The following is a 24956-nucleotide window of genomic DNA, read 5'->3' on the forward strand; positions in this document are numbered from 1 at the left end:
CCGGTGAAGAACCCATCCCCCGCCGCCCGGATTTCATCCCATACAATATGCGGGCCCTTGGATTGGGGCGTCTCAGGTGTATTTTCCACCGACTTGGTATGAGGGAAAAATGACCTTTCTGATTCCTTCAAAAGTTTCCTGCAGCAAGAAAAGACAGTCGAAGTTAACCCACACGTCTAGTCCCATTGCCCACCTCAATGACTCAGAGCCACAGGACGTGTGTTTTTCGAAACAGCCCAGACCACAAGCGCAAAGAACCGCCCCGGACCCCAGACCGCCCCCGCCTAGGGGCGGGGCGGCGGTCTTGCATGAGTCAGGGCTCCAGTGCGCGTGCGCGGGCTTCGGGCCGTACCGCGGCTATAAGCGCGTGGTGTGCGTCCTGTTCCGCGCTTTGCTGCGGGCTGAGCTTTTGTCTTCGGAGAGGCGTTTGGGTTGTCGTCTCGCGCTGCTGGTTGGCCGACTTTCCTTCCGACTCCGCACTACCAGATATTACAGCGAGCGGGCCACTCACGGCCCTTCCTCCTGGAGGTGAGCGGCCCTGTGGGCTTCCCGGCTGCCCGCCCCCATCCCCTAGGCTGCTTGCGCCGCGCGCCTCCTGGCAATCCCCGCCTGGGACTACGCTGCCGGGAGCGTCCCGCCTCGCTTCGCCGCCACCCGGGGCCCCACTCAGCCGCCCAGCCCTGCTTTCTCGCTAGCGTTGGGTTAGGACCCCATGCCGTGCCCTCCCAGAGCACCCTTAGCATCTCCTTACTGTCACAGCCTTTGGCGGGTTGTTGTAGTAACCGCCTGTTTTCTTGCCTGTCGCCCCTGGACTGTTAGGCGCATGAGTGCCGGGTTCGTGTCTGCAGGGCCTCCTCCGGTGGCCTTAGTACCTTCCAAGGTGCCTCACACGTTGTGGGTATTCAAGGTGTGCTTGTTAAGTAGGTGAACTTGATAGATTTGACTCCCTTAGAATTATTTTGACTTTAAAAAAGTTTATGGTTAACTCGAACCTGACTGAGGTGTGAGGGAGACTTCGAGGCAGGTTGCTTTTGCTTTCTCAAGGGCGTCTTCTTATATTCCCACCTCCGCCCACCCTCACCCAAAAGGACTGGGTTTTTACTTCAGGAAGGTTTCTGGTCCCTGGACTGTGGAACAGGGATTGTGCATACCCGACAGGAGAAGTAAAAGTTTTAAGGAATGCTCTTGAATTAGTCCAAGAAGCTAGACTAGTTCCCCAGCCATGGAGTTTACAGTGTAAATATACTTGGAGATTCTGCTGTGGTCCTTGTCCCCCTGGCTGGCTGAGCCTCCTGCTTAGCTCCAGGGTCAAGGTCAGAGGCACGCATATCCCAAAAGGCTGGAGATTAACCTCGCTCTCTTTCTTCAGGATCCAGAGGCCTTCCAGAAGCAGAAGGCAGCTCTACTGCTCTACAAAGGAGTGGGATCCTTTGAGCCATGAAGCATATGCTGAACCTCTATCTCTTAGGTGTGGTGCTGACCCTGCTCTCCATCTTCGTTAGACTGATGGAGTCCCTGGGGGGCTTATTGGAGAGCCCATCTCCTGGGAGCTCCTGGACCACCAGAGGTCAACTAGCCAACACAGAGTCCCCAGGGGCCTTCCAGACCATCCATCCAGAGGGGTGTGATAAGACCTCCCTCCACCGGCTGTAACCTTGGAACACTGGCCTAAATACGTCCAGCTGTACCAGTTCCTGGGTAGGCAAGCTCAGCATCAGTGTTATCAGAGAACTAACTGTTACTAGGCCCTTGAAGGGCCTCTCCACCTGCATACTCCTTGCTCTGGAAAAAGCCTGTTTAATACACAGATGTGAGTGGGTCGCCTGTGGCTGTGGAATGGAGTGATCTCACTCTTCTCCCCAGTCCACCATATGCTTTGCTGTCCTTGGCAGCATGGCTCTGTCTTCTCTTAGATGGGGACTTGTGCTGCAACTTCCACTGTTGGGAGATCGTGTTATTTTCAACCCTACTTTCTAAGCATCTGCCAAGAGTTCCTTTGTGCTTGGGTGTCTTATGGTCAGTTTATTTGGTGTTAAGTTTCTCTTCCATGAGAGCTCCTCTGTGTGCGGATAACAGTTGAAGAGGTTTGTGGGTTGGCTATAGGAAGGGGGAAGGTGGAGTATTCTATGTGCCATTCTCATTGTTTTACATTTTTAAGTCACTCCTCCAACATAGCATGTGTGTGTGTGTATTGGTCTGAAGAGGGCAGTGGGATGACAGCATCTGCTCAGGACATGGGCATTTTGGCCACCGTGTGGCTTAAATAAATTTTTCTAATGAAATAAAGTTGAATGTATATTTCTACAATGTGTCTTGTTGACTTCTGCCCTTGAAATCAGTGGTAGGGAAGGGTCTTAATTCGCAGATCTGAGGTTTCACATCTTAAAACTTTGGAGCAGGAAAGTACATAAAATGCTTTGTTTAAAATATAAAGTAGGGATTTCCCTGGGTGGTCCAGTGGTTAAGGCTGTGTGCTCCCAGTGCAGGGATCGTGGGTTCGATCCCTGGTCGGGGAACTAAGATCCCACGTGCTGCGTGGTGTGGCCAAAAAAACCAAACAACCAAACCAAACAAAAAAATATAAGGTAAATAAACCTCTGAACTTGGAGGCAGGCGTGCTTGGGTCTGCCCTGTATTAACCAGTTTTCTGAGCCTAGGCCAAGGCCATTATAGTTCTCTCTTGACTCTGTCCATATCTAAAGAAAAAGAAAAATGATCATTTCTTCCAGCCCCTCACCTTCAGTCTCTGGAAAAAAGAAGACTATCAGTCCAGTAGGCTATGGCTTTTTTGTCTATGTTCTTATCCACCAGAATGATTACTCAGTTCCGATTGTTCTCCAGGTCAGCTGGTGAAATGTCTGGACCTCACAGATGATTGTTTCTGCTCTCCCAGACCTAGCAACTTGGCCTTTCCATAAAGTTGGAGGTCTTTTTTTTTTATTCTTCAATTCACCCCTCCTCCATCCCCACCCCATGTTGAAGCACATTCCCTCCTCTGCCTATGGTAATTTACACACTCGTGTTGGTGTACACATCATTTTGTTTACGGTGAGTTTGATTTGCTTTTGCCAAAGGGTAAGAATGGTGCATGGTGTCCTCTGCTAAGTCAGTTTTACTTCCTGAGTGTTCTTAAGCTTAAGTGCCACTACCCTAGAAACCAGTGGTTTGGGCATCACTTTTATTTATTGCACTATGGTAGTCATTAGTGCTGTTTACATATATTTCCAGCTTCGCACCTTATGGGCACATGGTAAGATTGTACTCCCTGGTCTTTTGTGGTTGGCTGGGCTTACGTGACTTGTGCTGGTAACAGAGTACTCTCAAAAATACAGTTGGCTTTTTATCTCTGATTTCAGGCAGTGTCATGTGCCAGTAGCTGCCCTTTTCTAGACATATTTCTTGAATTTGATGTCTTTTCTCATTCTCATGCCTCCCCAATTACTTTGGGACATTTTGATCTTTCAGTTGGAGAGCTGCACCTGAAGTCTCTTCCCCAAGCAGTTTAGCTTAATTGAAATGGTTTACTGGGTGCCACAGCCTTCATGAGGTCTTGGCTCTAAAACAATTTAAACTACTCAGAGGTTTTAACAAAGATATGATGGCCATACCGTTGTTTTGATCTTTCTTATGAGTAGGGTAAGCAACTGTCCCTGTGCCTGGCAGGGTTGCAGGACTTTCAGTGTTAAAACTCGGACAGTTCTGGGCAAACCAGGATGGTTGGTTACCCTCCCTACAAAGCTGAGTTTGAATTGTCACTGGAGTTTGAATTGTCATTTGAGTGACTTCCAAACATTTCTCCATTTTATCTATTCCCACTTAGGGATGAGAAGCAGTTGCTTCTGTGAACCCGTATGATTTCCGTAGTCTCTCTGGATCCCTATGCCTACTTGCGAGCTGGCCAGTTCTCTTCTGAACTCATCCTGCAGTGCTTTGTCAATGCAACCAATTGTATACAATTCCTGCTGCTAAAATTCTGTTCTCTGACGCTTTCTCCTAGTTTATTAGGTAGATTATTAAAGTATGACTTCTAAGTTACTGCAGGCAACAGTTTCACCAAATACTTTGCTACTATATGACATGGGTTGCCATCCTTCCAGCCTCCAATAAGATTTCTTTGCTGCCCTCCACATGTTACTGTCATACATATTAGGGTTTTTTGTTTTTGTTTTTGTTTTTTTGTAGTATGCAACACCCCCCTCTAGATTCCAATCTCCATATCAGTCAGGACAAATTAGGTTATGCTGCAACAGCAACCCTAAAATCTTCTCAGCTTCAAACAGAACAATTGCCTAAGGATGCCCTCCCAAGAAGCAGAATTGGGGGCTAGTCAAGAAATATTCCCTTCCCTCAGGGTAAGGGGCTCTCATCACATCTGCAGAGTGGGACATCGCAATCACTAGGCTGCTGTGTCTCCCACTTGTCCCCTCTCTCCTTACTGCATTTATCCTGTCCCTGTTCCACCAGTGTCTATTAGGTGTGTGGCACGTGGCTTGTCTTTTTAGTTTATAGTTCTCTAGCTCATGCCACATCTGAAACTGGTATAGGAACTACTGTGCATCACTCAGATTCTTTAATTTGAACTTGACGTTGTGACTATAGGGAACTCTTGGGTTGTTTCCTTTGGTGGGGGGGAACATATAGTGAATATATTCCACCTGCGGAGGAATAGTGAGCTGAGATAATACTGACTAGAAGGGTCATTAGTAGTCCTCATTAATGTTCCCCAAATATTTCTGCCCTTGTCTTCCGAGCACATGATAGAATTGTACTTCCTGACATCCTTGTGGTTGGATGGGGCCATGTAATTAGTTCCAGCCAATAAGCTGTGAGTAGAAGTGACTTGTGTCAGTTCTAGGTTGGAGCATTTAAGCACAGGTTCAAAAACCTCCAAAGCCCTCTTTTTCCTTCTGCCACAGTGACCAGCAATGCTCCAAATGGAACTGTTCCATTAGTGTAGGTCCTGGAGTGAGGATGCCATGGAGTAGAGCGCTCAACTGGTTCCTGATGAACATGTAGTGGATGTGAGAAAAAAACCTTTGTTGTCTTAAGCTACTGTAACGTAGGGTTTTTTGCTAACTTTGCCTATCCTGACTGATACATTGCTTACTGCCCCTACTGGGTGCCAGGCATTGACTAAGATCTCATCACTACCTACCTCAGATAACATACACAAGATGAAAGGGGGGATGCATGTAAACAAATAATATTTCATGGTTTTATTATAGAATAATGTGTATAGGACAGTGGCTACATAAAGTTGTTTACGGCAGGAGATGGATGTTAAGGAAAAGCTTCTTAGAGGATCTGATTTTTATTTTATTTTATTTTTAATTTTTTTATTTTGGCTGAACCATGTGGCTTGCAGGATTTTAGTTCCCTGACCAGGGATTGAATCTGGCCCACAGCAGTGAAAGCGCCGAGTCCCAACCACTGGACTGCCAGGGAATTCCCAGAGGATCTGAATTTTAAAAAATGAATAGGCTATCAAGTTAGGAAGAAGTTTCCCAGTAGAGCAAACAGTGTGAGGAAGGGCATGGAGATGAAACTAAGCACAACATATTTAGAAAACTGCATGTATTTAAATATTTTAAAATATATATTAATTATTAGCTTGAAACCTTAACTCTAGTGCTATCTCATGGAATGGAAGGAAAGGAAGGAAATACTTCAAGTGTATGCTGTGTGATGCTTTCTGGGTTTGAAGGGCTGCACTCCTAAAGCTTAAGGTAGGTATCAGAAGATTAAGGACTGAAAGATATGATCTAGTTTAGCACTGTCCAGTAAAGATATAATGCAAGCCACATATATAAAATTGTCTAGTGGTCATCACATTGAAAAGAAAAATAGGAAAAGGTATTTTAAACAAATTATAGTTAACCCAATATATTAAAAATATTTCAATATGTAAACAACATAAAAAGTTATTAATGAGATGTCTTACATTCTTTTATTTTTGTACTAAGTGTGTATTTGTACTGGTGAGTATTTTATACTTACAACACTTCTGCATTTGGATTAGTCACATTTCAAGTGCTCAGTAATCACATGTGGCTAGTGGCTAGTGTATTGGACGGCGTCTTTTCATTTTACTACAGAGGAAACCGAAGGAAACTAAATGACTTAGACAATATCACTGAATTAATTGGTGGTCTGTGTCCAGTATGCAGCTCTTTTGTCTACAGCATGATTTCTTTTTCTTTTTCAAGGATTCCTCAAAATTCAGTACAGCAAAATATGTCAACAATGAGCTCTTTCACCCCTGAGGTAATTCTTATGTGGGCACATGTGAGATTTTGTTCTAAGCAAACTTCCTGTAACAAAATTAAAATTATAAAATGGCTATAACTTACTATGTTTATTTTACATGCTGCTTTGCTCATAGAATATCAGTAATGCCAACAAACTTGATTTGCTTTACATGGCAAACATATACCAACTTAACTCATAATTCATCACTTGAGTGCTGTCTTTATTACTGTTTCTTTTTTTTTTTATTACCCTTTTCTCCTAGACCTTGTCCATACACATCAGGCATATCTATATTGTAAAAGTATGAGGTCAATTTGGACTCCTTTTCCCCTTTTGCTTAATATGAAATGCAGAATTAAATAATTGATAAAAGCAGGTAGTTTTATGTAATCTGAGGAATTCTAAATTGGAGAACATTATATTCATAAGACTTATTAGAATTAGAATATTTATGTAAGAAGGGGTAGGAAAAGTTAAGTGTACTATATTGGCATAAATATGTAGAAACATTGTCTAAAAGGATAAACGAGAGATGACAACAATGGCTTCATTTTGGGAGAAAGATGGGAACTGAGCCAATGACAGGGGTGGGAAGGAGACTCTTGGTCTCCGTTTTGATAATTTTTGATGTTTGTATGTGTGAATGTGTTACTTGTTCAAAATTTTATTTTTAAAAATGCCTATAATAAATCTTTTCCTTTTATAATGCCTGTTTTTAAAAGCCTTCTGGACTTTTTTAAAAATAAATTTATTTATTCATTTTATTTTTGGCTGCGTTGGGTCTTTGTTGCTGCACGTGGGCTTTCTCTAGTTGTGGTGAGCGGGGGCTACTCTTCGTTGTGGTGCACGTGCTTCTCATTGCGATGGCTTCTCTTGTTGCGAAGCACGGGCTCTAGTGCGTGGGCTTCAGTAGTTGTGGCTTGTGGGCTCTAGAACGCAGGCTCAGTAGTTGTGGCGCATGGGCTTAGTTGCTCTGTGGCATATGGGATCTTCCCGGACGAGGGATCGAACCCCTGACCCCTGCATTGGCAGGCGGATTCTTAAGCACTGCACCACCAGGGAAGTCCCAGCCTTCTGGAATTTCGATTGGGATTTTATTGAATCTACAGATCAATTTGGGGTGAATTGTCATCTTAATATTGAATCTTCCAGTTCATGAACATGATATATCTCTTCTTCTGTGGTGTTGATAAGGAATTTTGTGTCTATGTTCACAAGTAATGCGGGTATGAGGTCTGTTCCTTTCTTTTCTTGCATTGTCTTTATCTGGTTTTGGTAATGCTGGATTCATAAAACAAGTTGAGAACTATTTCCTACTCTGTTTCCTGAGTTTGTATTACATTGACATTATTCCTTAAATGTTTGATAGCCTCCTCCAGTGAAGCCGTGTGGGCCTAGAGTTTTATTTGTGGTGCGATAACAAATTCAGTATCTTTGATGGGTGCATATATTTGATTTTTCCTAAATCAGTTTTTTAAAAGTCAGTCAAAGGAGCTTCCCTGGTGGCGCAGTGGTTAAGAATCCACCCTGCCAATGCAGGGGACACGGGTTCGAGCCCTGGTCTGGGAAGATCCCACATGCCACGGAGCAACTAAGCCTGTGCGCCACAACTACTGAGCCTGCGCTCTAGAGCCCATGAGTCACAACTACTGAGCCCATGTGCCACATCTACTGAAGCCCACACACTCTGGAGCCCGTGCTCCACAACAAGAGAAGCCACCGCAATGAGAAGCCCGTGCACTGCAACGAAGAGTAGCCCCCGCTCGCCGCAACTAGAGAAAGCCCGCGTGCAGCAACAAAGACCCAACACAGCCAAAAAATAATAAATAAATAAAAATAAATTTTAATAAAATAATAAATAAATAAAAGTAAAAGTTTTTTCTAAGTCAGTTTTAGTAATTTCTATGTGATGCCATTTGTATAGCACATCTAAGTTGCCAAATTTATTGGCATTAAGTTGTTAAAACTATTTCCTTATTATACTTTTAAAATCCCCAAGCTCTGTAGTGATGTCTCCTCTTTTCTGGATTGGCAATTTGTGTTTTCTCTCTTAATTTTAGATCCCACTAGCTACAGGTTTCTCAATTTTTACAAATTTTATTGCTCTTCAAAAAAATTTTAACTTTTGGTTTCATTGATTTTTCTCTGTCCATTTTCTATTTCATCCATTTCTTTTTATTATTTACTTCATTCTATTTAATTTAATTTGTTCTTTTTTCTAGCTTTTTTAGATGGAGCTTAGATAATCGATTTTTGGACTTCTGCTATGAGCATAAAAGCTATAATTTTCCCTCTAAGCACTGCTGTAGTTGCATCTCAAAATTTTTGATATATTGTGTTTTCATTTTATAAAAAATATTTTATAATTTCCCTTGTGATTTTTTCTTCGATGATGGGTTATTTAGAAATATGTTGTTTAATTTGCAGATAACTTGACGTTTTCCAATTATTTTTCTTTTATTGATTTCCAATTTAATCCCATTATAAGAAAACATACCCCCTGTAATTTTAATTATTTAAAATGTATCAAGACTTGTTTTATGGCTCAGCATATGGTATACCTTGGTGAATATTTTAAAATAAATTTATTTATTTTTATTTATTTTATTTTTGGCTGCGTTGGGTCTTTGTTGTTGCATGTGGGCTTTCTCTAATTGTGGCGAGCGGGGGCTACTCTTCATTGTGGTTCACGGGCTTCTAATTGTGGTGGCTTCTCTTGTTGCAGAGAACAAGCTCTAGGCACGCAGGCTTCAGTAGTTGTGGCGTGTGGGCTCAGTAGTTGTGGCTCACAGGCTCTAGAGCGCAGGCTCAGTAGTTGTGGTGCACAGGCTTAGTTGCTCTGTGGCATGTGGGATCTTCCCGGACCAGGGATCGAACCCATGTCCCCTGCATTAGCAGGCGGATTCTTAACCACTGTGCCACCAGGGAAGTCCCTTGGTGAATGTTTAATGTGCACTTGAAAAGAATGTGGATTCTGCTGTTGTTGAGTGAAGTGTTCTCTAAGTATCAATTAAATAAAGTTAGTTAATAGTTATTCAAGTCTTCTGTATTCTTATTGATTTTTCTGTCTACTTGTTCTGTGAATTTCTGAGAAAGGAATGATGAGATATCCAACCCTAATTATGGATTCGTCTATTTCTCCTTTTAGTTCTATCAGTTTTTGTTTCATGCCTTTGAAACTCTGTTATTGGATGTATATACATTTAGGTTTGTTTTGTCTTAATAAATTAACCTCTTTATCTTTTAAAAATGTCCTTTATTACTTGTATTATTCCTTGTCATGAAGTCCTCTTTGTATGATATTAATATAGCCACTCCAGCTGACATATGATTAGTGGCTGTGTAGTTTATCTTACTCTAGCCTTCGACTTTTTAACTTATTTCTTTATATTTTAAGTGGATTTCTTATACATAGCTGTGTTTTTTATACAGACAATATGTGATTTTTAAAAAATATTTATGTATTTATTTATTTGGTTGCACCAGGTCTTAGTTGTGGCAGGCAGGCTCCTTAGTTGTGGCATGCAAACTCTTAGTTGCGGCATGCATGTGGGATCTAGTTCCCTGACCAGGGATTGAACCCAGGCCCTCTGCATTGGGAGCACAGAGTCTTATCCATTGCGCCACCAGGGAAGTCCCAATATATGATTTTTAATTGGAGTATTTAGGCTATTTACATTTATTATAATTATCAATAAAGTTGAGTTTAAATCTATCATCTTGTTATTCTTTTTTCTAAGTTTCTTCTGTTCTTTGTTTCATATTTTCTTTTCTTTCTTCTTTTGGATTAACTGAGAATTCTTCAGTGTTCTATTTTACCTCCACTGTTGATTTATCAGCTATACCTCTCTAATTTTTTTTAATGGTTCCTCTATTCTAGGGTTTACAATAGACATCTTTAACTTATTATAGTCTACCTTCAAGTAGTATTATACTACTTCATGTATACTGTCAGAGCCATGCAACAGTACACTTTTATTTCTTCCTTCTCGTCCTCTGCGCCATTCTTGTCATGTATTTTACTTCTACATGTGTTCTAAATTTGATGTTACATATTACATTGTTATAATTTTTAAACAATTGTTATTTAAAGAACTTTAAAAATTATATGCACTATGTATTTTAATATGTATATTTAAAAATTTTACTTACATATTTACAATGTATAATGTTCTTATTCTTTGTATAGATATAGGTCTATATTTTTTATTATATTTGGAAAGTTTCCCACCCTTATTTCTTCAAATATGTAGCTAAGACAGCCCTGACCATGTCCACAACTCTGATCAGACTACATTTAGTGTTGTAGTGATTCTTCCATTATGTGGCATACCTTGTACATAGTATCTTCTCAGTAAATATTTGTAGAGCCATACATGGGATATTTCTTTAACGCTTTTTATTTTAAAATGTATTTATTTAAAGAGGAAATACAGGCTCATAGTAAATAATTCAAACTAACAAAAATATATATACTGTGAAAAATAAGTCCTTTTTTTCACCACAGTTACCAATGCCCTACCCCTCCCAAGGCAACCACATTTTTATCCTCCCAGAAATTTCTGGGCATGTTCAAGCATGTTCAAAGAATATATGGATATATATTCTTTTAAAATTCTTTTTACCCAAGTGATAGCATACTAGATATACTGTTCTGCATCTTGTTTTAACTTAATAGGTCTTGGTAATCATTCCATATCAGTATGTATAAAGCTACCTTATTCTTTCATTGGCTGCAAAACATTACATCAGGACTTCCCTGGTGGTGCAGTAGTTAAGAATCTGCCTGCCAATGCAGGGGACATGGGTTCTATCCCTGTTCCAGGAAGATCCCACATGCTGTGGAGCGACTGAGCTGGAGCGCCACAACTACTGAGCCTGCACTCTAGAGCCCGTGAGCCACAACTAGAGAAAGCCCGCATGCAGTAATGAAGACCCAACGCAGCCAAAAATAAATTTAAAAAAAAATTACATCATATCGGTTATGGTTAGGGTTAAGGTTAGGGTTTGTATCATAATTTAACTGGTGCCCTGTTGGTGGATTTTTGTTACTGCAAACAATGTTGCAGTGAATATTCTTCTACTTATTTCACACTAGAACTGTCTGCACAAGTAAGTGAGGTACTCTAGCACATGTGGTCATACTGATGTTCTCTGTGTCATTTAAATTTTTGGTTTATGCTACAAACATTGTAAGAGAAATTTCCTATTTTTTGTTACAAGGAAACGAGAAAAAATGTCAAGAACAGAGAGCACTGTGATAAGAAAGCAAAAGTAATAACCTTAAGTGTGTTGGAATGTTTAAATGCCTGGTATTATAGACTTTGCATCAATAAAGGAGAAAAGTTTTCTCTTCTAATGAGGAAGTCTTAAGAAGAAATGAGCTAATGAGATATAAGCTCCTGCTTCTGATGCAACCGCTTTGGGAAAACAATGAGAAGCAGGTTTCCCTCCTAATAAGAGAAACACCAGGAGATTTAACCCCAGTCATGTGTGGACTACAGCAGTGTGTGTCTTAGGAGTCTAAAAGACAAGAGAACTAACTTAACCCCTTGGCTTTTTCCTTGAATAAGTGCCAAAGTGAGAGAGCCTGTAGCTGTACAGCCGAAGTCTGAGAGGGATAACTGATGGCTCATCCCTCCTCAACTTCATGCAACCTGAAGAAGTCTTTAAGTGAAAGTTTCTTGTCCTGATACTAGGGACAGGAGACTGCAGTGGGAGGGGAGGAGTTGGTGCCACCACAATGGTGTGATAGTAAATGTTTAACAACCAGCTTTCTGAGGGAAAAAATATATGTATAATATGTATAAGTATACATGTTTTGTTTTTTAATAAATTTCTTTGTTTATTTTTTGGCTGCATTGGGTTCTCGTTGCTGGGTGCAGGCTTTCTCTAGTTATGGCGAACACGGCTACTCTTCATTGCAGTGCGTGGGCTTCTCATTGCGGTGGCTTCTCTTGTTGCGGAACACGGGCTCTAGGCATGCGGGCTTCAGTAGTTCTGGCACACGGGCTCAGTAGTTGTGGCTCACGGGCTCTAGAGCACAGGCTCAGTAGTTGTGGCGCACAGGCTTAGTGGCTCCGCAGCATGTGGGATCCTCCTGGACCAGGGCTCGAACCCGTGTCTCCTGCATTGGCAGGCGGATTCTCAACCACTGCACCACCAGGGAAGTCCAGTATACATGTTTTTTTTCTTAGTAAATTTTACTTTATAAAATTTTACTTAATAAAATTTATACATAGCACACAATTTACAACTAACAATAGAATATACAATACTCTTTATTGTAATTTTCAGATAGTCAATTGATTTTCATAGAAAGCTTTCATGGATTTTTGTCAAACTTTGTATTCCTAGCCAACCTATGTAACTGACAAGCCAGTGTAGTTCTGACATGAATGTTGGCTGATTTTTCCACTTACATTAATGAATAAGGGGAATGTGAAATAAAGTTGCATGTTGGAATTGATCTGTTAATGTTAAAGACAAGCAACTTCTTTACTAATTTAGATAATACCTTTCAAATACTGGAAGATCATTTCCTCAGATTTCTTTTTTTTTTTTTTTTGGTGCCCACAACATAACAGCTACAGACACACTTTTAATCAGCATCATTGGCATTTTCTCTATCACTTTAGACAATCAAAACAACAATAAATCAAGGCCAAATTTGTAGCATTGGCTGATTTCCATGGTGTAAGTAACTCCCAGCATGGCTGGTCTCAAGACAGTGACCACCATGAATTTTCTGTACACACTGAGAAGAGAGAGGCAGTGGTAGCACAACATTATGTATCATTTCTACCATGTAGATGTAATAGATGCAGATAACCTCAAGGGAATAGAGAGACATGAAATATAGTAAAATAATTAAGAAGTGATGAGTTTGGGCATTTATTACCTTGTTTTGTTTTTTTAAAGGGAACGCTATTTTATTTATTTATTTTTGGCTGTGTTGGGTCTTCGTTTCTGTGCGAGGGCTTTCTCTAGTTGCGGCGAGCGGGGGCCACTCTTCATCGCGGTGCGCGGGCCTCTCACTGTCGCGGCCTCTCTTGTTGAGGAGCACAGGCTCCAGATGCGCAGGCTCAGTAGTTGTGGCTCACGGGCCTAGATGCTCCGCGGCATGTGGGATCTTCCCAGACCAGGGCTCGAACCCGTGTCCCCTGCATTGGCAGGCAGATTCTCAACCACTGCGCCACCAGGGAAGCCCTATTACCTTGTTTTTTATATAACTTATTTAATTGTAAGTTTATATTATTAAATTTTTAATAATGGCTGTTTAACAACTGACTCATTAGAATTCCTAGAGATTTAACAGTTGGTTCTCATGGTCTTTTTTGTGATGCTCCAGCATACACTGTATCACACTTCCTCATTTGCTCAGTTTCCAAATAAATAAACCTTTTTGGTTGGTTAATAGCCTGGTGTTAAAAAAAAGAAAAAAAAAGAAAAGAAAATTATCCCATGCGATGGGAGAGGGAAGATTGGGCTGAACTGCGGGCCCCATCTTGAGCTCTCCTGGCCCAGTGACGGCCTGACATTAGGCAAACAGGTCACATTTACAGAGAAAATTTTTGTGAGAGGCGTCGCCCTGAGTGGGGAGGATTGAAGGCTGTGGGTTTCCCGATAGCCTCCCTTGCTGCTGTGGCAGCTCGCAGTCTGGCCATAACCTTGGGAGAGTTGTTTTCCTCATGTGTGTGGGGAGATTGACTGAAAAATGGAGGAGGCTACATTATTGCTAGTTTGTAGTGAGTAGGAAAGGGGAGAAAAACATCCTGCTCACCCCCAGTCCTTCCTTGCCTCTCCTTTTTTTTTCCCTTTCCTGTTGTTACCCGTCACATTCCCTGATGTCATTCCTGCCATTGTGAGCCGACAGGCCCTTCCCAGCCTGGGGGACAGCCGGTAAGTCAGGAGGGGAGGTGGAGCTGTGGAGGTAGGGGAGTGGTGGTCACACCAACACCGTGGAGTTGGGCTGGGTCTGAGTGGAGCCCCAGGGATGTTCCCCAGCCCATCCTTCCCAAGAACCAATGAGTAAAATTAGGAGCCTCCCACCTGAGGTCAGGGAACCAGGCCCTGGAGTGGAACTTGGGGTTGAAGATGGCCTCCTTTGTCAACTGATTCATTCTCCAGAATTCAACTTGTTCTCTGACTCGGTGGTGTTTGAAAGCAACTTTATCCAGGTACCCTTGTGCAGCTCAGGGCCAGCTCTCCTTCCCTTTCCAAACCTGTTCCCGGGGATTGGTCCAAAAAATGCCGAGGCCTTTGAAAGCCCTGGGGAGGAGGAAGAAGCCAGGAGAGCCAGAGAAACGAGAGGGTCTGGGTCCCAAGTTCACCTCAGTTTGTGCCTACAGCATCACGGGACTCCCTGCAGGTCAGATGCTTTCGGGAAATAGAGTTACACCTGCAGAAGGAGACAGCAGAACCCACTCTCCAGGCAGGGTTCATAGGCACCCTCCCGGGGCCGCTAGTCCGCACTGGCTGATTAGAGGGGCTGAAGGCAGCTGTAGGAATCCCTGCTCTAAAACCCAACCTTCTTTCTGGGATATTATTATACAAATACCCTTGCATGAGACCAAGGTTCCTGGATAAATTAGCCTTGCCCAGATTCTACCATCCCCCAGAAGAGTAGTAATATGACCTTTGGAAGTGAGTGTTTGTGGCCTGGGAAGCATGGAGACACCAGGAGTGCGGGGTGGTCATTTCAATCCCTGTGACATCTTACCAAGGTGCTACCCCCTTCCCTCCAGTGGTCTGGCTGGTGACCACCTGTGCTCCGTTGCAGGTATGGCATAACCAGTCAGCAAGCTGTGTGAGAGGCAGGAGATGCAAAGAGAGATCAGACAGTGTCCCTGGACAAGAAGCTTGTGAATTTGTAGGTTTAAAGGACATAGTATAAAATGGGAGCTGTTAAGAAAGCTCTGTGTCGGAGGGTTTGGACCAGCTGAACCCCAAAGCATGAGCAGAGCACTCCTTCAACCTGGGCAGTTGTGGAAGCCTTCCCAGAAGACGGGGTCGTAAGCCTTTCTTTGAGGTCTTGCTGAGACTTTGGTAGAAGAGCAGGGGGAGGACCTTCCAGGCAGAGGGACTTCAAGTTCCTGGGTGGAGGCAGGAGGCTGGAATGCACGGGAGGGTCTCCAGTCAGGAATCCATTCGGTGGAGTTGAAGAGTGATGAGGAGTCACAGGAGAGAGGGAGGGAACAAGTGGAGGTGGGTGTTGGCTTAATTTGGAGACCCCTTCACAGAGCAGCGAGCTGTTCTCTGACGAGGTCCCCCAAAGGTTCATGGCTCCGGGCGCTCCCTGGTCCCTGCGCTGCCCCAGGGAGCTGCATAGCTGGGCGATCAGCTGGCAGCATGGGAGGCATGGGGGGGTGGGCGGTGTGCTCATGCCCAACACACACTCAGAGGAGAATGAGCAGTACCGTGGGAAATCCAGACTCAAGATATCAAATTCTAGTCGTGTCCTTGGGTGTGAGATTATGGCGGCAGGTTTATTCTCCTAATACGTTCTCTTTGGCCTAGTATTAAAACTGTTTAGATTCTCTGGATGGACGCTAGGCGACTCAGGCAGCAAGAGACTCAGACTGTGCCAGGGAGGGCGAGAGACTGCCTGCTGAAGCTGGCCCACGGCAGAGCTAAAAGCTGCCTTGAACTGCTCCAGCCCACGTGGTTATGCTGTTCCCTCCCTTCCCTCTCCTCAGCATCACGTGACATCACTATCATCACCGCCAAGAAACATCACCTGCAAACATTTATTTATTACTCTCAGTGTGTGTGGCCCTCTGTGTTTTGTAGCACATATGAATTTCATTCCACAACATGGGCTCCAAGAAATGTTACTTTTTTTTTTTTTCAAAAATCAAAATTCACTTTTCTTGGGGCACCATCTACTCAGGCTTGTGGGAACTAACATTTCAGTCATTCCTGGGGCTTTCCCCTGGTCCTCAGTTCCACCACGGGCTGTGAATGGCCCCGATGGTCTTGCAAAGCCGAGGATATTGGGAGAAGGCCCTCTGGGCGTAGGGGTCACTCCTCAGATGTTCCTTACCCTGGTCCCTGTGGTTCCTTAGAGGCCACAGACCTGGTGCTTCTCTGCCCGCCCTGGATAGTGAGGTAGGGGTGTCTTAGCTGAGACACTGTGCCCCAGTGCCAGGCCTCCATCTCCCTGTCCTGCCACAGCCCCGAGTGCTGCAAGAGAACAGGTCCTTATTACACTCAAGACCTAGCAACAAGCCCGGCACTCCCTCATCCTGGGGGAAGCTCCCCAAACCTCCCTCAAGTTGGGCTGCCTGAGTCTTCTCCGTTCAACAGCTCTTTCCTCACTCTCCTCCCCTTCTGGAACTTTCTTCTCACAATCTCCCTTCCAGACCATTAGAAACCTGTGCTGGGGCTTCCCTGGTGGCGCAGTGGATAGGAGTCTGCCTGCCAATGCAGGGGACATGGGTTCGATCCCTGCTCCGGAAAGATCCCCCATGCCGCGGAGCAACTGGGCCCGTGCTCCACAACTGCCGAGCCTGCGCTCTGGAGCCCGCGAGCCACAACTACTGAAGCCCGCGCGCCTAGAGCCCGTGCTCCACAGCAAGAGAAGCCACCTCAGTGAGAAGCCTGCGCACCGCAACGAAGAGTAGCCCTCGCTCGCCACAACTAGACAAGAGCCTGCATGCAGCAATGGGGACCCAACACAGCCAATAAATAAATGAATGAATGAAGAAAGAGAGAGAGAGAGAGAGAAAGGAAGGAAGGAAGGAAGGAAGGAAGGAAGGAAGAAAAAGAAAAAGGAAGGAAGGAAGGAAGAAAGAAAGGAAGAAAGGAAGAAAGAAACCTGTGCTGGCTTCTTACTAGTGCATCCTTTTAAAATTAGTAATGCAAAGGACACGAAGAAGGGCAGCACAGCGTTCCTGTTGCCAGTGAACGTAAGTCTCTCTGGGGAGACCCACAGGAAGGATAGATTCAGGTCATGACCCAGTCCAGTGTGCCACACACCTGCAAGAAGCACAGGTGCTCTAAGCCTGTCGCCAAGTTGAAGAGCCATTTTCTAGCATCTGTAACCTTCCATCCCTGTCTTCTGCTTCTCTCTGACCCATGTGCCTGGGGCTGATTTCTAGGTCACTAAGCTTGGGAACTGGATGGATGTCTGTGAAGGGTCTACCACTGTGATCCTCGGGGTGACCTCCTCGGTGCCCTCCTTGCCACTCCCCAACGTCCTCCTGATGGCCAATGTCACCTGGCCCCAGGGTCAGTTTTCCACCTGGAGCACACCTGGTAGTGCCCCAGTCATCACCCTCAGCAGGTAAAGAAAGGCTTGAGGGAGGGGCCGGAAGGGGCGGGATGAATGACTGCATTGTTTTGCAGCTGGACTTTACTTATATATTTTTTTATTTTGTTGCCTTTGTGTTTGTTTTTTTTTTTTTTTAGCAACATAATTTTCTTTTTTTAATTGGAGTAAAATTGCTTTACAATGTTGTGTTAGTTTTTGCTGGACTTTAGCTGAGAAGAAAGGACAGTGTTCTTTAGCTGATGAACTATGTAGACTTCATTCATTCATTTAACAAGTATTTACTTAGTATCTATGTGCACCAAGCGCTGTGCTTGGTGCTGTGGTAGAGCACCAGTCCCTGTCTCGGCCTAGTTTTTGAGAATCTTGGCTTCCTTTTGCTTATTTTTTTTGTCAATATCGACTTAGAGGTTTTCAAAAAGAAAGGTGAGCGATATGATAGTCAAATAGGATTATGAGGTGTTGAGATTGAAAAAAAAATACTGGATGTATAGGAGACCTCCGTCCATTTTCTTAATCTTTCAGCACAGTTAATCAGGATCTAGGGAGGAGGAGACCTGAAAATAGAGCCAGAAAACCTTAGTTCCATTTCCTACTTAAGAAGGTCTAAACTTGGGTAAATCACTTAGCTTCTCTGAGCCACAGTTTCAAATTCTGTAAAATGGAATTAATACTACTTATCTTTCCTTCATCAAAGGGTTGTTGTGAGGACTAAACAAGATATTATACATCGACTCTCAGCCATTGTTATTGGTGTGGGCAGATTCTTTAATAACTAAGGCCCTGGAAATCAGAGAAGAGTCGGTCTTAGTGATCATTCCCATTCTCAGACCACGAGCTTTCTCCCTTGGGTGTCCCCCAAGCAGAGGTGAGCGCCTAGTGAGGTTGACCGAAGCTCTAGGAAGGCACCAGCTTGGTTGATTAAAATCACTGATGCCTCTGCCATGGGTATTTCCTGATTGTGTCCAGGATTCTCCCACTGAAGTACGTGGAGCTACGAATCTGCGACCGGCTCCAACGCATCCTGAGGGTTAGGACAGTGACTGAAAAGATCTACTACCTGAGGCTCCACGAAAAACACCCAGATGCTGTGTTTCAATTCTGGATCCGCTTGGTGAAGATTCTGCGGAGAGGTCTGTCTATCACCACAAAAGACCCGAGAATCCAGTTCTCTCACTGCCTGGTGCCCAAGTTGCCCTGCAGCTCCACCGAAACAGTAAGTTTCACCAAGATCCTGCCAAGAGATCCATAGGGTCAGCTGGGAATCGGAAACATATCACCTCCCGAGAATTGATGGGTATTACGGTCTAGTGTTGTGTGGGGATGAGCAGACTTCTTTTTCAAGGGTCAATGATACGCACACACCAAATTGAGGTCTACAGACATAAAAAGTAAATTAACTTTGTTTTCCAAAAAAAGAGCTATAAAGTACTTCACTCACTTATAAATTGTTTGCTGTTTTTTGCTGGGGTTTTTTTTTTTTCAGTGTTATAAAGGAATAATGCTCACTGAAGAAAATCAGAAAATTACAGAAAAATCACCCCTGCTTCTCTCCAGCCCCAAGCAATCACTTGGAACATTTTGGCATATTTCCTTCTATTCTTTCGTCTTAATTTTCAATTTATATATTTGAGGACATTAAATATATATACGTTTCTGAATGTTGCTTTTTTTTCCAATTTAGATTATATCATAAGCATTTTCCCATTTCTTTTAGAAGCCCTTTATATACATCATTTTGGTAATTTCATGCTATTCAGTTGTATGAATGGGTTAAAATTTACTTCACCATTCCCCTAATATCATTCATTCAGAGTTGTTTAACATTCAGAGTTGTTTCTGACTTTTCATGATTGTAACTGATGCTACAACAAGCATTTATGTATCGTCCACATTTCTGATTGTTTTCTCAGAATTGATTTTTAGAAGCAGAATTCAAAGGGTACAGGCATTTTTAAGACTCTTGATACATACATACTGCCAGATTATTTCCAGAAAGTTCATACCAAATTGTACTCTCTCCAATAATATGAGTGACTATGTCACTGTATCCTTATCACAATTGAGAAGTATAAATTTTAATTTTCTAGTATGGTAGGCTGAAAAAAAGTGGATTCTCTGATTTTTCAATGAATTTGAACACTGACCTTTTCTTTTTTGCATTGGCTCTTGTGTTCTTTGGCCAGTTTTCTACTGGCAGCTTTGCATTTTTCTAAATTGATTTGTAAACCAGAGTTTTTTATATATCAGGATTTTTAAGCCTTTAATCTCACGTTTTTGCAAATATTTCCCCTAAGGATTTGCTTTTCCCTTTTAGTTTATTTAAGGATTTCTCTTCTTTTCTTTTGACCCATAGAAGGCTTTCCCAGTACCTGCTTAGGGTAGAAGGTCAGGAAGGAAAAGCTTGATAGATTGGATAGCCTTAAACCTTCCGATTTCAGGATGGAAACACTTTACTCATCTCATGTAAGTGGCATACTTTAGACACTCTATCGCTGACTTCGAAAGTCAGCTCTGCTGCTCTGGTTCACAAGGTTCAGAGCCTGTGCTCTGGGCAGATGGCCACAGCAGCCCATCAGGGAGAGGAGGTGATCCTGCTAGGGCCCCATTTTTGGTCTGATGATTCGAGGGCTTGATGTTGAAGGAGCAGGTTCCCAGGACTAGGCTGGCAGACACAAGTGAGTTCCTTCAAGGTTATGGCCCGAGGAAGCCAAGGGAGCAGACCTGGCCATCTGACTGCATGTTTCTCCATCCAGTCTGGAAGCAGCCTCCTGTCATCCTGCCAGTCCAGTGAAAGCTCCATGAAAGCTCTTGGCAGCCGAGCAGACCAGTGACTGTTTCTCGAATCTCTCAGGAAGGTCCCAGCTCACAGCAGACAGGTGGGTCCTCTGTGCAGGCAGTGCCGGCATCCCTTCCCGCAGCACAGAGCCATGGCGCGGGGAGGGGGGAGGGGCGGGGGGCGGGGGCGGGGCGGCGGTCAGTGACACCCTCTGCCTACCCATCTCAGTTCCTTCTCTTCACTTTAGACTTTTGCATGTGACGTGTCCCCTTAATTTTATTATAAGCCTGTCCTTGGGAACAGGGTCAGTGGCTGATTGATCTGAATAGTCCCTAGGTAAACCCCGGTGTTTTCATATGGAAGGTGTTCAGTAAAAGGAGTGAGGGATGAATAAATTAATTCAAAGAAGGGCAATACAGCAGGCTCATGGAGTTATATATTGACTATCTTCAGTCCCAACTCGCAAGGGTCCCTTGGGTAAGACAATCCCAAGGCCTCCTTGCCTCACTTGTCTATTCTGTAAAATGGACAGAATAGACATTAACCCACATGGGAGACCACTGCTGGCTCCGAAGTGTTACTAATCTACTAAGTCATTGTGTTAGATTCAAGAGATAGAAAACCAAAGCAAGATTGTTCAATCGATACATTGAAGAAGTACAACTTGTAGGGTATCATCAAAATGCCAAATTTTTTCCTTTCCTTTATAATTTTTTCAGCGGGAGAAGTTGTCTTCTTGCCCCTGGATAAAAGCTGGTCTCTGGGCAGGCCCCATAGCATATATGGGCTCCCTCTTAGAATATAAAAGAGTTCTTTGGTCCCTTTAAAGTGCAAAAGCAGCATCAGTTCTGAAATTAAAACATCCAGTGCCTGAAAATTATCAAAACTCTAAAGTGATCACATCACCCCGCTTCAGTCAGCTTGGCCTCATATTAAGATGGCCCTTCATTGTGGGGACTGGACTGTCACTCCTCTCCTTCTGCTTCCTGATTCTAAAGCTGGCTTTTTCTCTCAGGAGCTTTCTTGGGTTCCTTGAAGTCCTCACCCCAATGCAAGGCCCCCGCTCAGGCCCTGGCTCTGCAGGCGTCCATGCACTCAGGCACTAGCTGTCAGAGTCCCCTCACTTTTAAGGGAGTCCTTGCGGGTAGGGTTTACAGTGGCTCCAGGCGGGCTCTTTCTCTCCGGTACAGTTGACATCTTGTCCTCAGGAAATGTCCTCTCAGACTTTGACCAGCTACTGGAGGGAGGACTGTGCCTCCTGGACACAGAAGCAACTCCTCTTCACTCTGTCATCAAAGAAACCTGCTCTCCTGGTTCTGCCACCCTCCATGTTTCCTGGGTGGGAGTTGTGCCCCGCCACCTACTGGGTCTCCCAGACCCCAGGGGCCACTGCTCAAGGTCTCTGGGTGTTCCCAGGAAGCCTCTGTTGTTCAGCTGGAGGGGAACGAAGGAGCAGCTCTATACACAGGACTCTCCACACATCCTCTCTCTCAGTGCTTTCATAGCCTTGCTCTGGGGCAGGGTCCCAGCTGTGGTCATGCTGGGTCAGTTCTCCCAGGTCATGGTGCGCCTTTATATGTACTTTCCAGTCTTTTTTTTTTTTTTTCAACTTCAAGATAGTATTCTTGAATTATAATGTAAAATTTCCCTCTTTGGGTACTCTTACTATTTGTATGTTGGATCATCTTTGTGTATCTAATTACCTGCCACTTTCTCTTTTTTATTCTTGAAACTCTCCTGCTTTTACCCTTCTGTTTCTCTTAAGGCATTATCTGCTTTGTTTGTTTGTTTTTCTGTTCTTTCTGGCTTTAGGCTTCATTTTGGAAGTAATTTTTATTTCTTTAGAAATGTCTAATTCTTTTCTCAGTTTTATCACCGCATTTATAAATCTTTTATTTATATTTTTTTATTTTTATTTTTCAGGCTGCACCACACAGCTTGTGGGATCTTAGTTCCCCAACCAGGGATTGAACCCGGCCCTCGGCAGTGAGAGCACAGAGTCCTAAACACTGGACCGCCAGGGAATTCCTATAAATCTTTTAAATTCTGACTTAGTTTTTCTTTCATATGTTCTGTCATTGTCTTAACTTCTTTTAGCTCATTTTGAAATGCTAGGTTGCACTTTTCATTTGTTTTGCAGGCACATCTTTTTAGTGTGCATCCATCGTCTGTAAGGATTTATGATGCTTCATAGCTTCTTTTCTTTTCTTTTCTTTTTTTTAATTTTTGGCCGCCGTGGGCGGCATGCAGGATCTTAGTTCCCAACCAGGGCTCGAACCCGCACCCTGCTGCATTGGCAGGCAGAGTCTTAACCACTGGACCGCCGGGGAAGCCCCAACCTCTTTCTTCCTTATATAATTTTGTGTTGCCTTGGATTATGATCTCTGATGTGAACGGTTTTCCTGAACCTTTGCGGGTGAGAGGCTGGTCAAGGCAGCTTTCTGGTTTGGGCTCCAGAGCTCCCTCTTGTGTCATTTTTGTGAAGTGTTTATGGCCTTGTATTTTTTAGGATTCCAGGGCTGTGTTCCTCTCTCCTATCTTTCCCTGACCTCTCTCTTTCCTTTGCTTTTATTGTTCCTGTCCTACTCAATTTGGGTTCCATTTCCAGTGGTTTTTCCTTGTTTGAGGACGCGTCCTGCAAGGAAGAGTGTTCTGGTGGTTTTGAGAGTTCTTAAGGCACATACTTCACCAGCCTCTTCGGACTGTACCACAGACCCCTTGCACTTACTTCCAGTTTCCTTCTTCTCAAATTGGCTGGCTGGACTTTCCACTGAGAAGCTGCGGGAGATGTAGGAGCTCTCCTGTTTACAGGCACATCAGATGCCCTGTTGCTTCTCTCTGCTTCCTCTCACACAGATACTGATAACCTGTGGGCCTTGGAGCTGTCTGTAGCTGTAATATTTTATCTGAGCTTTTCTCAAACAGGCCTTTATCTGTGGGACTCATGTTGGCCTAAATTGGAGGGGCAGGGGTTAACCCCAAAGAGCCATTGTAAGTTTGATTCCATATCAGAGATATTACTGGCTCAGGAGAAAAAAAAAATTTTTTTTTAATGTAAAATTTATTTATTTATTTATTTTTGGCTGTATTGGGTCTTCGTTGCTGTGCATGGGTTTCTCCAGTTGTGGAGAGCAGGTGCTACTCTTTGTTGCGGTGCGCGGGCTTCTCATTGCAGTGGCTTCTCTTGTTGCCGAGCACGGGCTCTAGGCATGCGGCCTTCAGTAGTAGTGGCACACAGGCTCGGTAGTTGTGGCCCGTGGGCTCTAGAGCGCAGGCTCAGTAGTTGTGGCGCACGGGCTTAGTTGCTCCGCGGCATGTGGGATCTTCCCAGACCAGCGCTCGAACCCGTGTCCCCTGCATTGGCAGGCGGATTCTTAAGCACTGCGCCACCAGGAAGTCCAAAAGTTTTTATATTAGTTTCTCAGCTTGGAAGTTCTTGTACCATATATCGTTTCAGACCTCAAACCAGTATTGGGACAGTCCCAAAGATAAGAATTTTCAGCAGAGACTTTTGTTTTGACCCAGAATCCAAGTTGATATAGATGAGCTTGTGGCACTGGACGGATTTCTTTCTGGTGTCCCTTTTTGCCGAGAAGGTGGCTTTGAATGTCCTGGACTTATGTAAATACCTCAGTTAATGCCCTACCTAGCTCGGGCCCAAGACTTTATCTCCTGTGTCTCGTGGCCATAAAAACCCAAGGCCTGGGTCACCAAGACTGGCCAGTCCCTCAGGCAGCCCCACTTTAGCTTATACTTCACTGATCTTTAATTTTGGTCCCTGGGGTTTTTACTTTACTTTTTGTGAGTTTAACAATGCATTTAAAATTGTGTAGATTATATTTTATCCAGCATTTCTAGGTGTTTTGTGGCAAAGACATTTTTAGATTATTAGACCATATTGCCGGTCTCTGGCTAAATAACCCTAAAATTAATTTCATTGGGAAAAAAAAAAAACAACTCACTGTACTTATCTCTGAATAGTAAGTGTGAGTGATTTTTATTTTCTTTTGGGTGCTTTTTTATAGGTTTTTTTTTTTTCATTTAAAATAAGCATGTATTTCACTTGAAATCAAAATTTTAAAAAATTTTAGCCCAATGTTTGTTTTTCTAGACACACAAGTGGTTGTGATTTTTTTTTTTCAGTTGTTATTGTTTTGGAGAACTGTCTGAGGTTTTCTTTGCACTTATGCTGATACCTGGCAGGCTACAGTGGGCATCAGGCAGATCCCAGTGGGTTCAGGTCTTGCCTTTGACTCATAACGTGTTACATTCTCAACACATAAAAGCAAGGCTTAAGATTTGGAGGGGTATCTGTTCCACTTCAGCAGAGATGCCTTCGCTCCAGCCTCCCTCCCACTTGGCTTTCTCTGCTCAAGTTGCTTGTAAGTACCTCATGCCATAAATACATGTTGCCACTGCCCATCATTTCCATATTTAGATCTAGGTTCAAGGCACTTATGCTGGAAAAGACGTAATTTAAAAAGTTTTAAAATTAGATTCTTAACAATGCTTTCTTTTTCTTCTATTGCTTTCAATGACCCCGACATCCTGGGCTACTCCAGAAACACCGATACCACCGCTGAAATAGACAATTTCAACTGCTAAGACAAGACACCCTCTCCAGTGGCATCCCCTGTCAATTCGAATATACCCATG

At 43.5% G+C, this 24956-nt stretch overlaps 2 protein-coding genes across 4 annotated transcripts; both read left to right on the forward strand.

Moving 5' to 3' along the window:
• Positions 1-1437: 1437 nt before the first annotated feature.
• On the forward strand, positions 1438-2307 carry HILPDA (hypoxia inducible lipid droplet associated; the record flags this gene model as incomplete). Its single annotated transcript, XM_082400181.1, is given in 2 exon segments — positions 1438-1585; positions 1588-2307. Coding segments are annotated over 2 exon segments (189 nt in total). The 3' UTR covers positions 1629-2307.
• Positions 2308-2426: 119 nt separating this feature from the next.
• GARIN1A (golgi associated RAB2 interactor 1A) lies at positions 2427-24956 on the forward strand. 3 transcript variants are annotated; one of them, XM_082400144.1, is made up of 5 exons: positions 2427-6264; positions 17352-17536; positions 18491-18737; positions 20278-20400; positions 24863-24956. In XM_082400144.1, the coding sequence occupies exons 1-4, from the start codon at positions 6046-6048 to the stop codon at positions 20353-20355; spliced, it is 729 nt and encodes a 242-aa protein (XP_082256270.1). In that variant the 5' UTR covers positions 2427-6045; the 3' UTR covers positions 20356-20400; positions 24863-24956. The 3 variants fall into 3 exon arrangements, with proteins under 3 accessions (XP_082256270.1, XP_082256269.1, XP_082256271.1); XM_082400143.1 differs by lacking the exon at positions 24863-24956 and adding an exon at positions 21509-24396; XM_082400145.1 differs by lacking the exon at positions 24863-24956 and adding an exon at positions 22224-24396.

Source organism: Balaenoptera borealis (assembly GCF_965194805.1).
Source record: "Balaenoptera borealis genome assembly, chromosome: 7".
Classification (NCBI taxonomy): domain Eukaryota; kingdom Metazoa; phylum Chordata; class Mammalia; order Artiodactyla; family Balaenopteridae; genus Balaenoptera; species Balaenoptera borealis.

What these genes read in the sequence shown, in the direction of transcription:
- GARIN1A (XM_082400144.1), top strand. Translation starts at nt 6,046, where the DNA reads ATGTGGCTAGTGGCTAGTGTATTGGACGGCGTCTTTTCATTTTACTAC. An exon ending in TGAGCTCTTTCACCCCTGAG is followed by an intron (nt 6,265 to 17,351) that starts GTAATTCTTATG and finishes GCTGATTTCTAG; the next exon opens with GTCACTAAGCTTGGGAACTG. An exon ending in CCAGTCATCACCCTCAGCAG is followed by an intron (nt 17,537 to 18,490) that starts GTAAAGAAAGGC and finishes GATTGTGTCCAG; the next exon opens with GATTCTCCCACTGAAGTACG.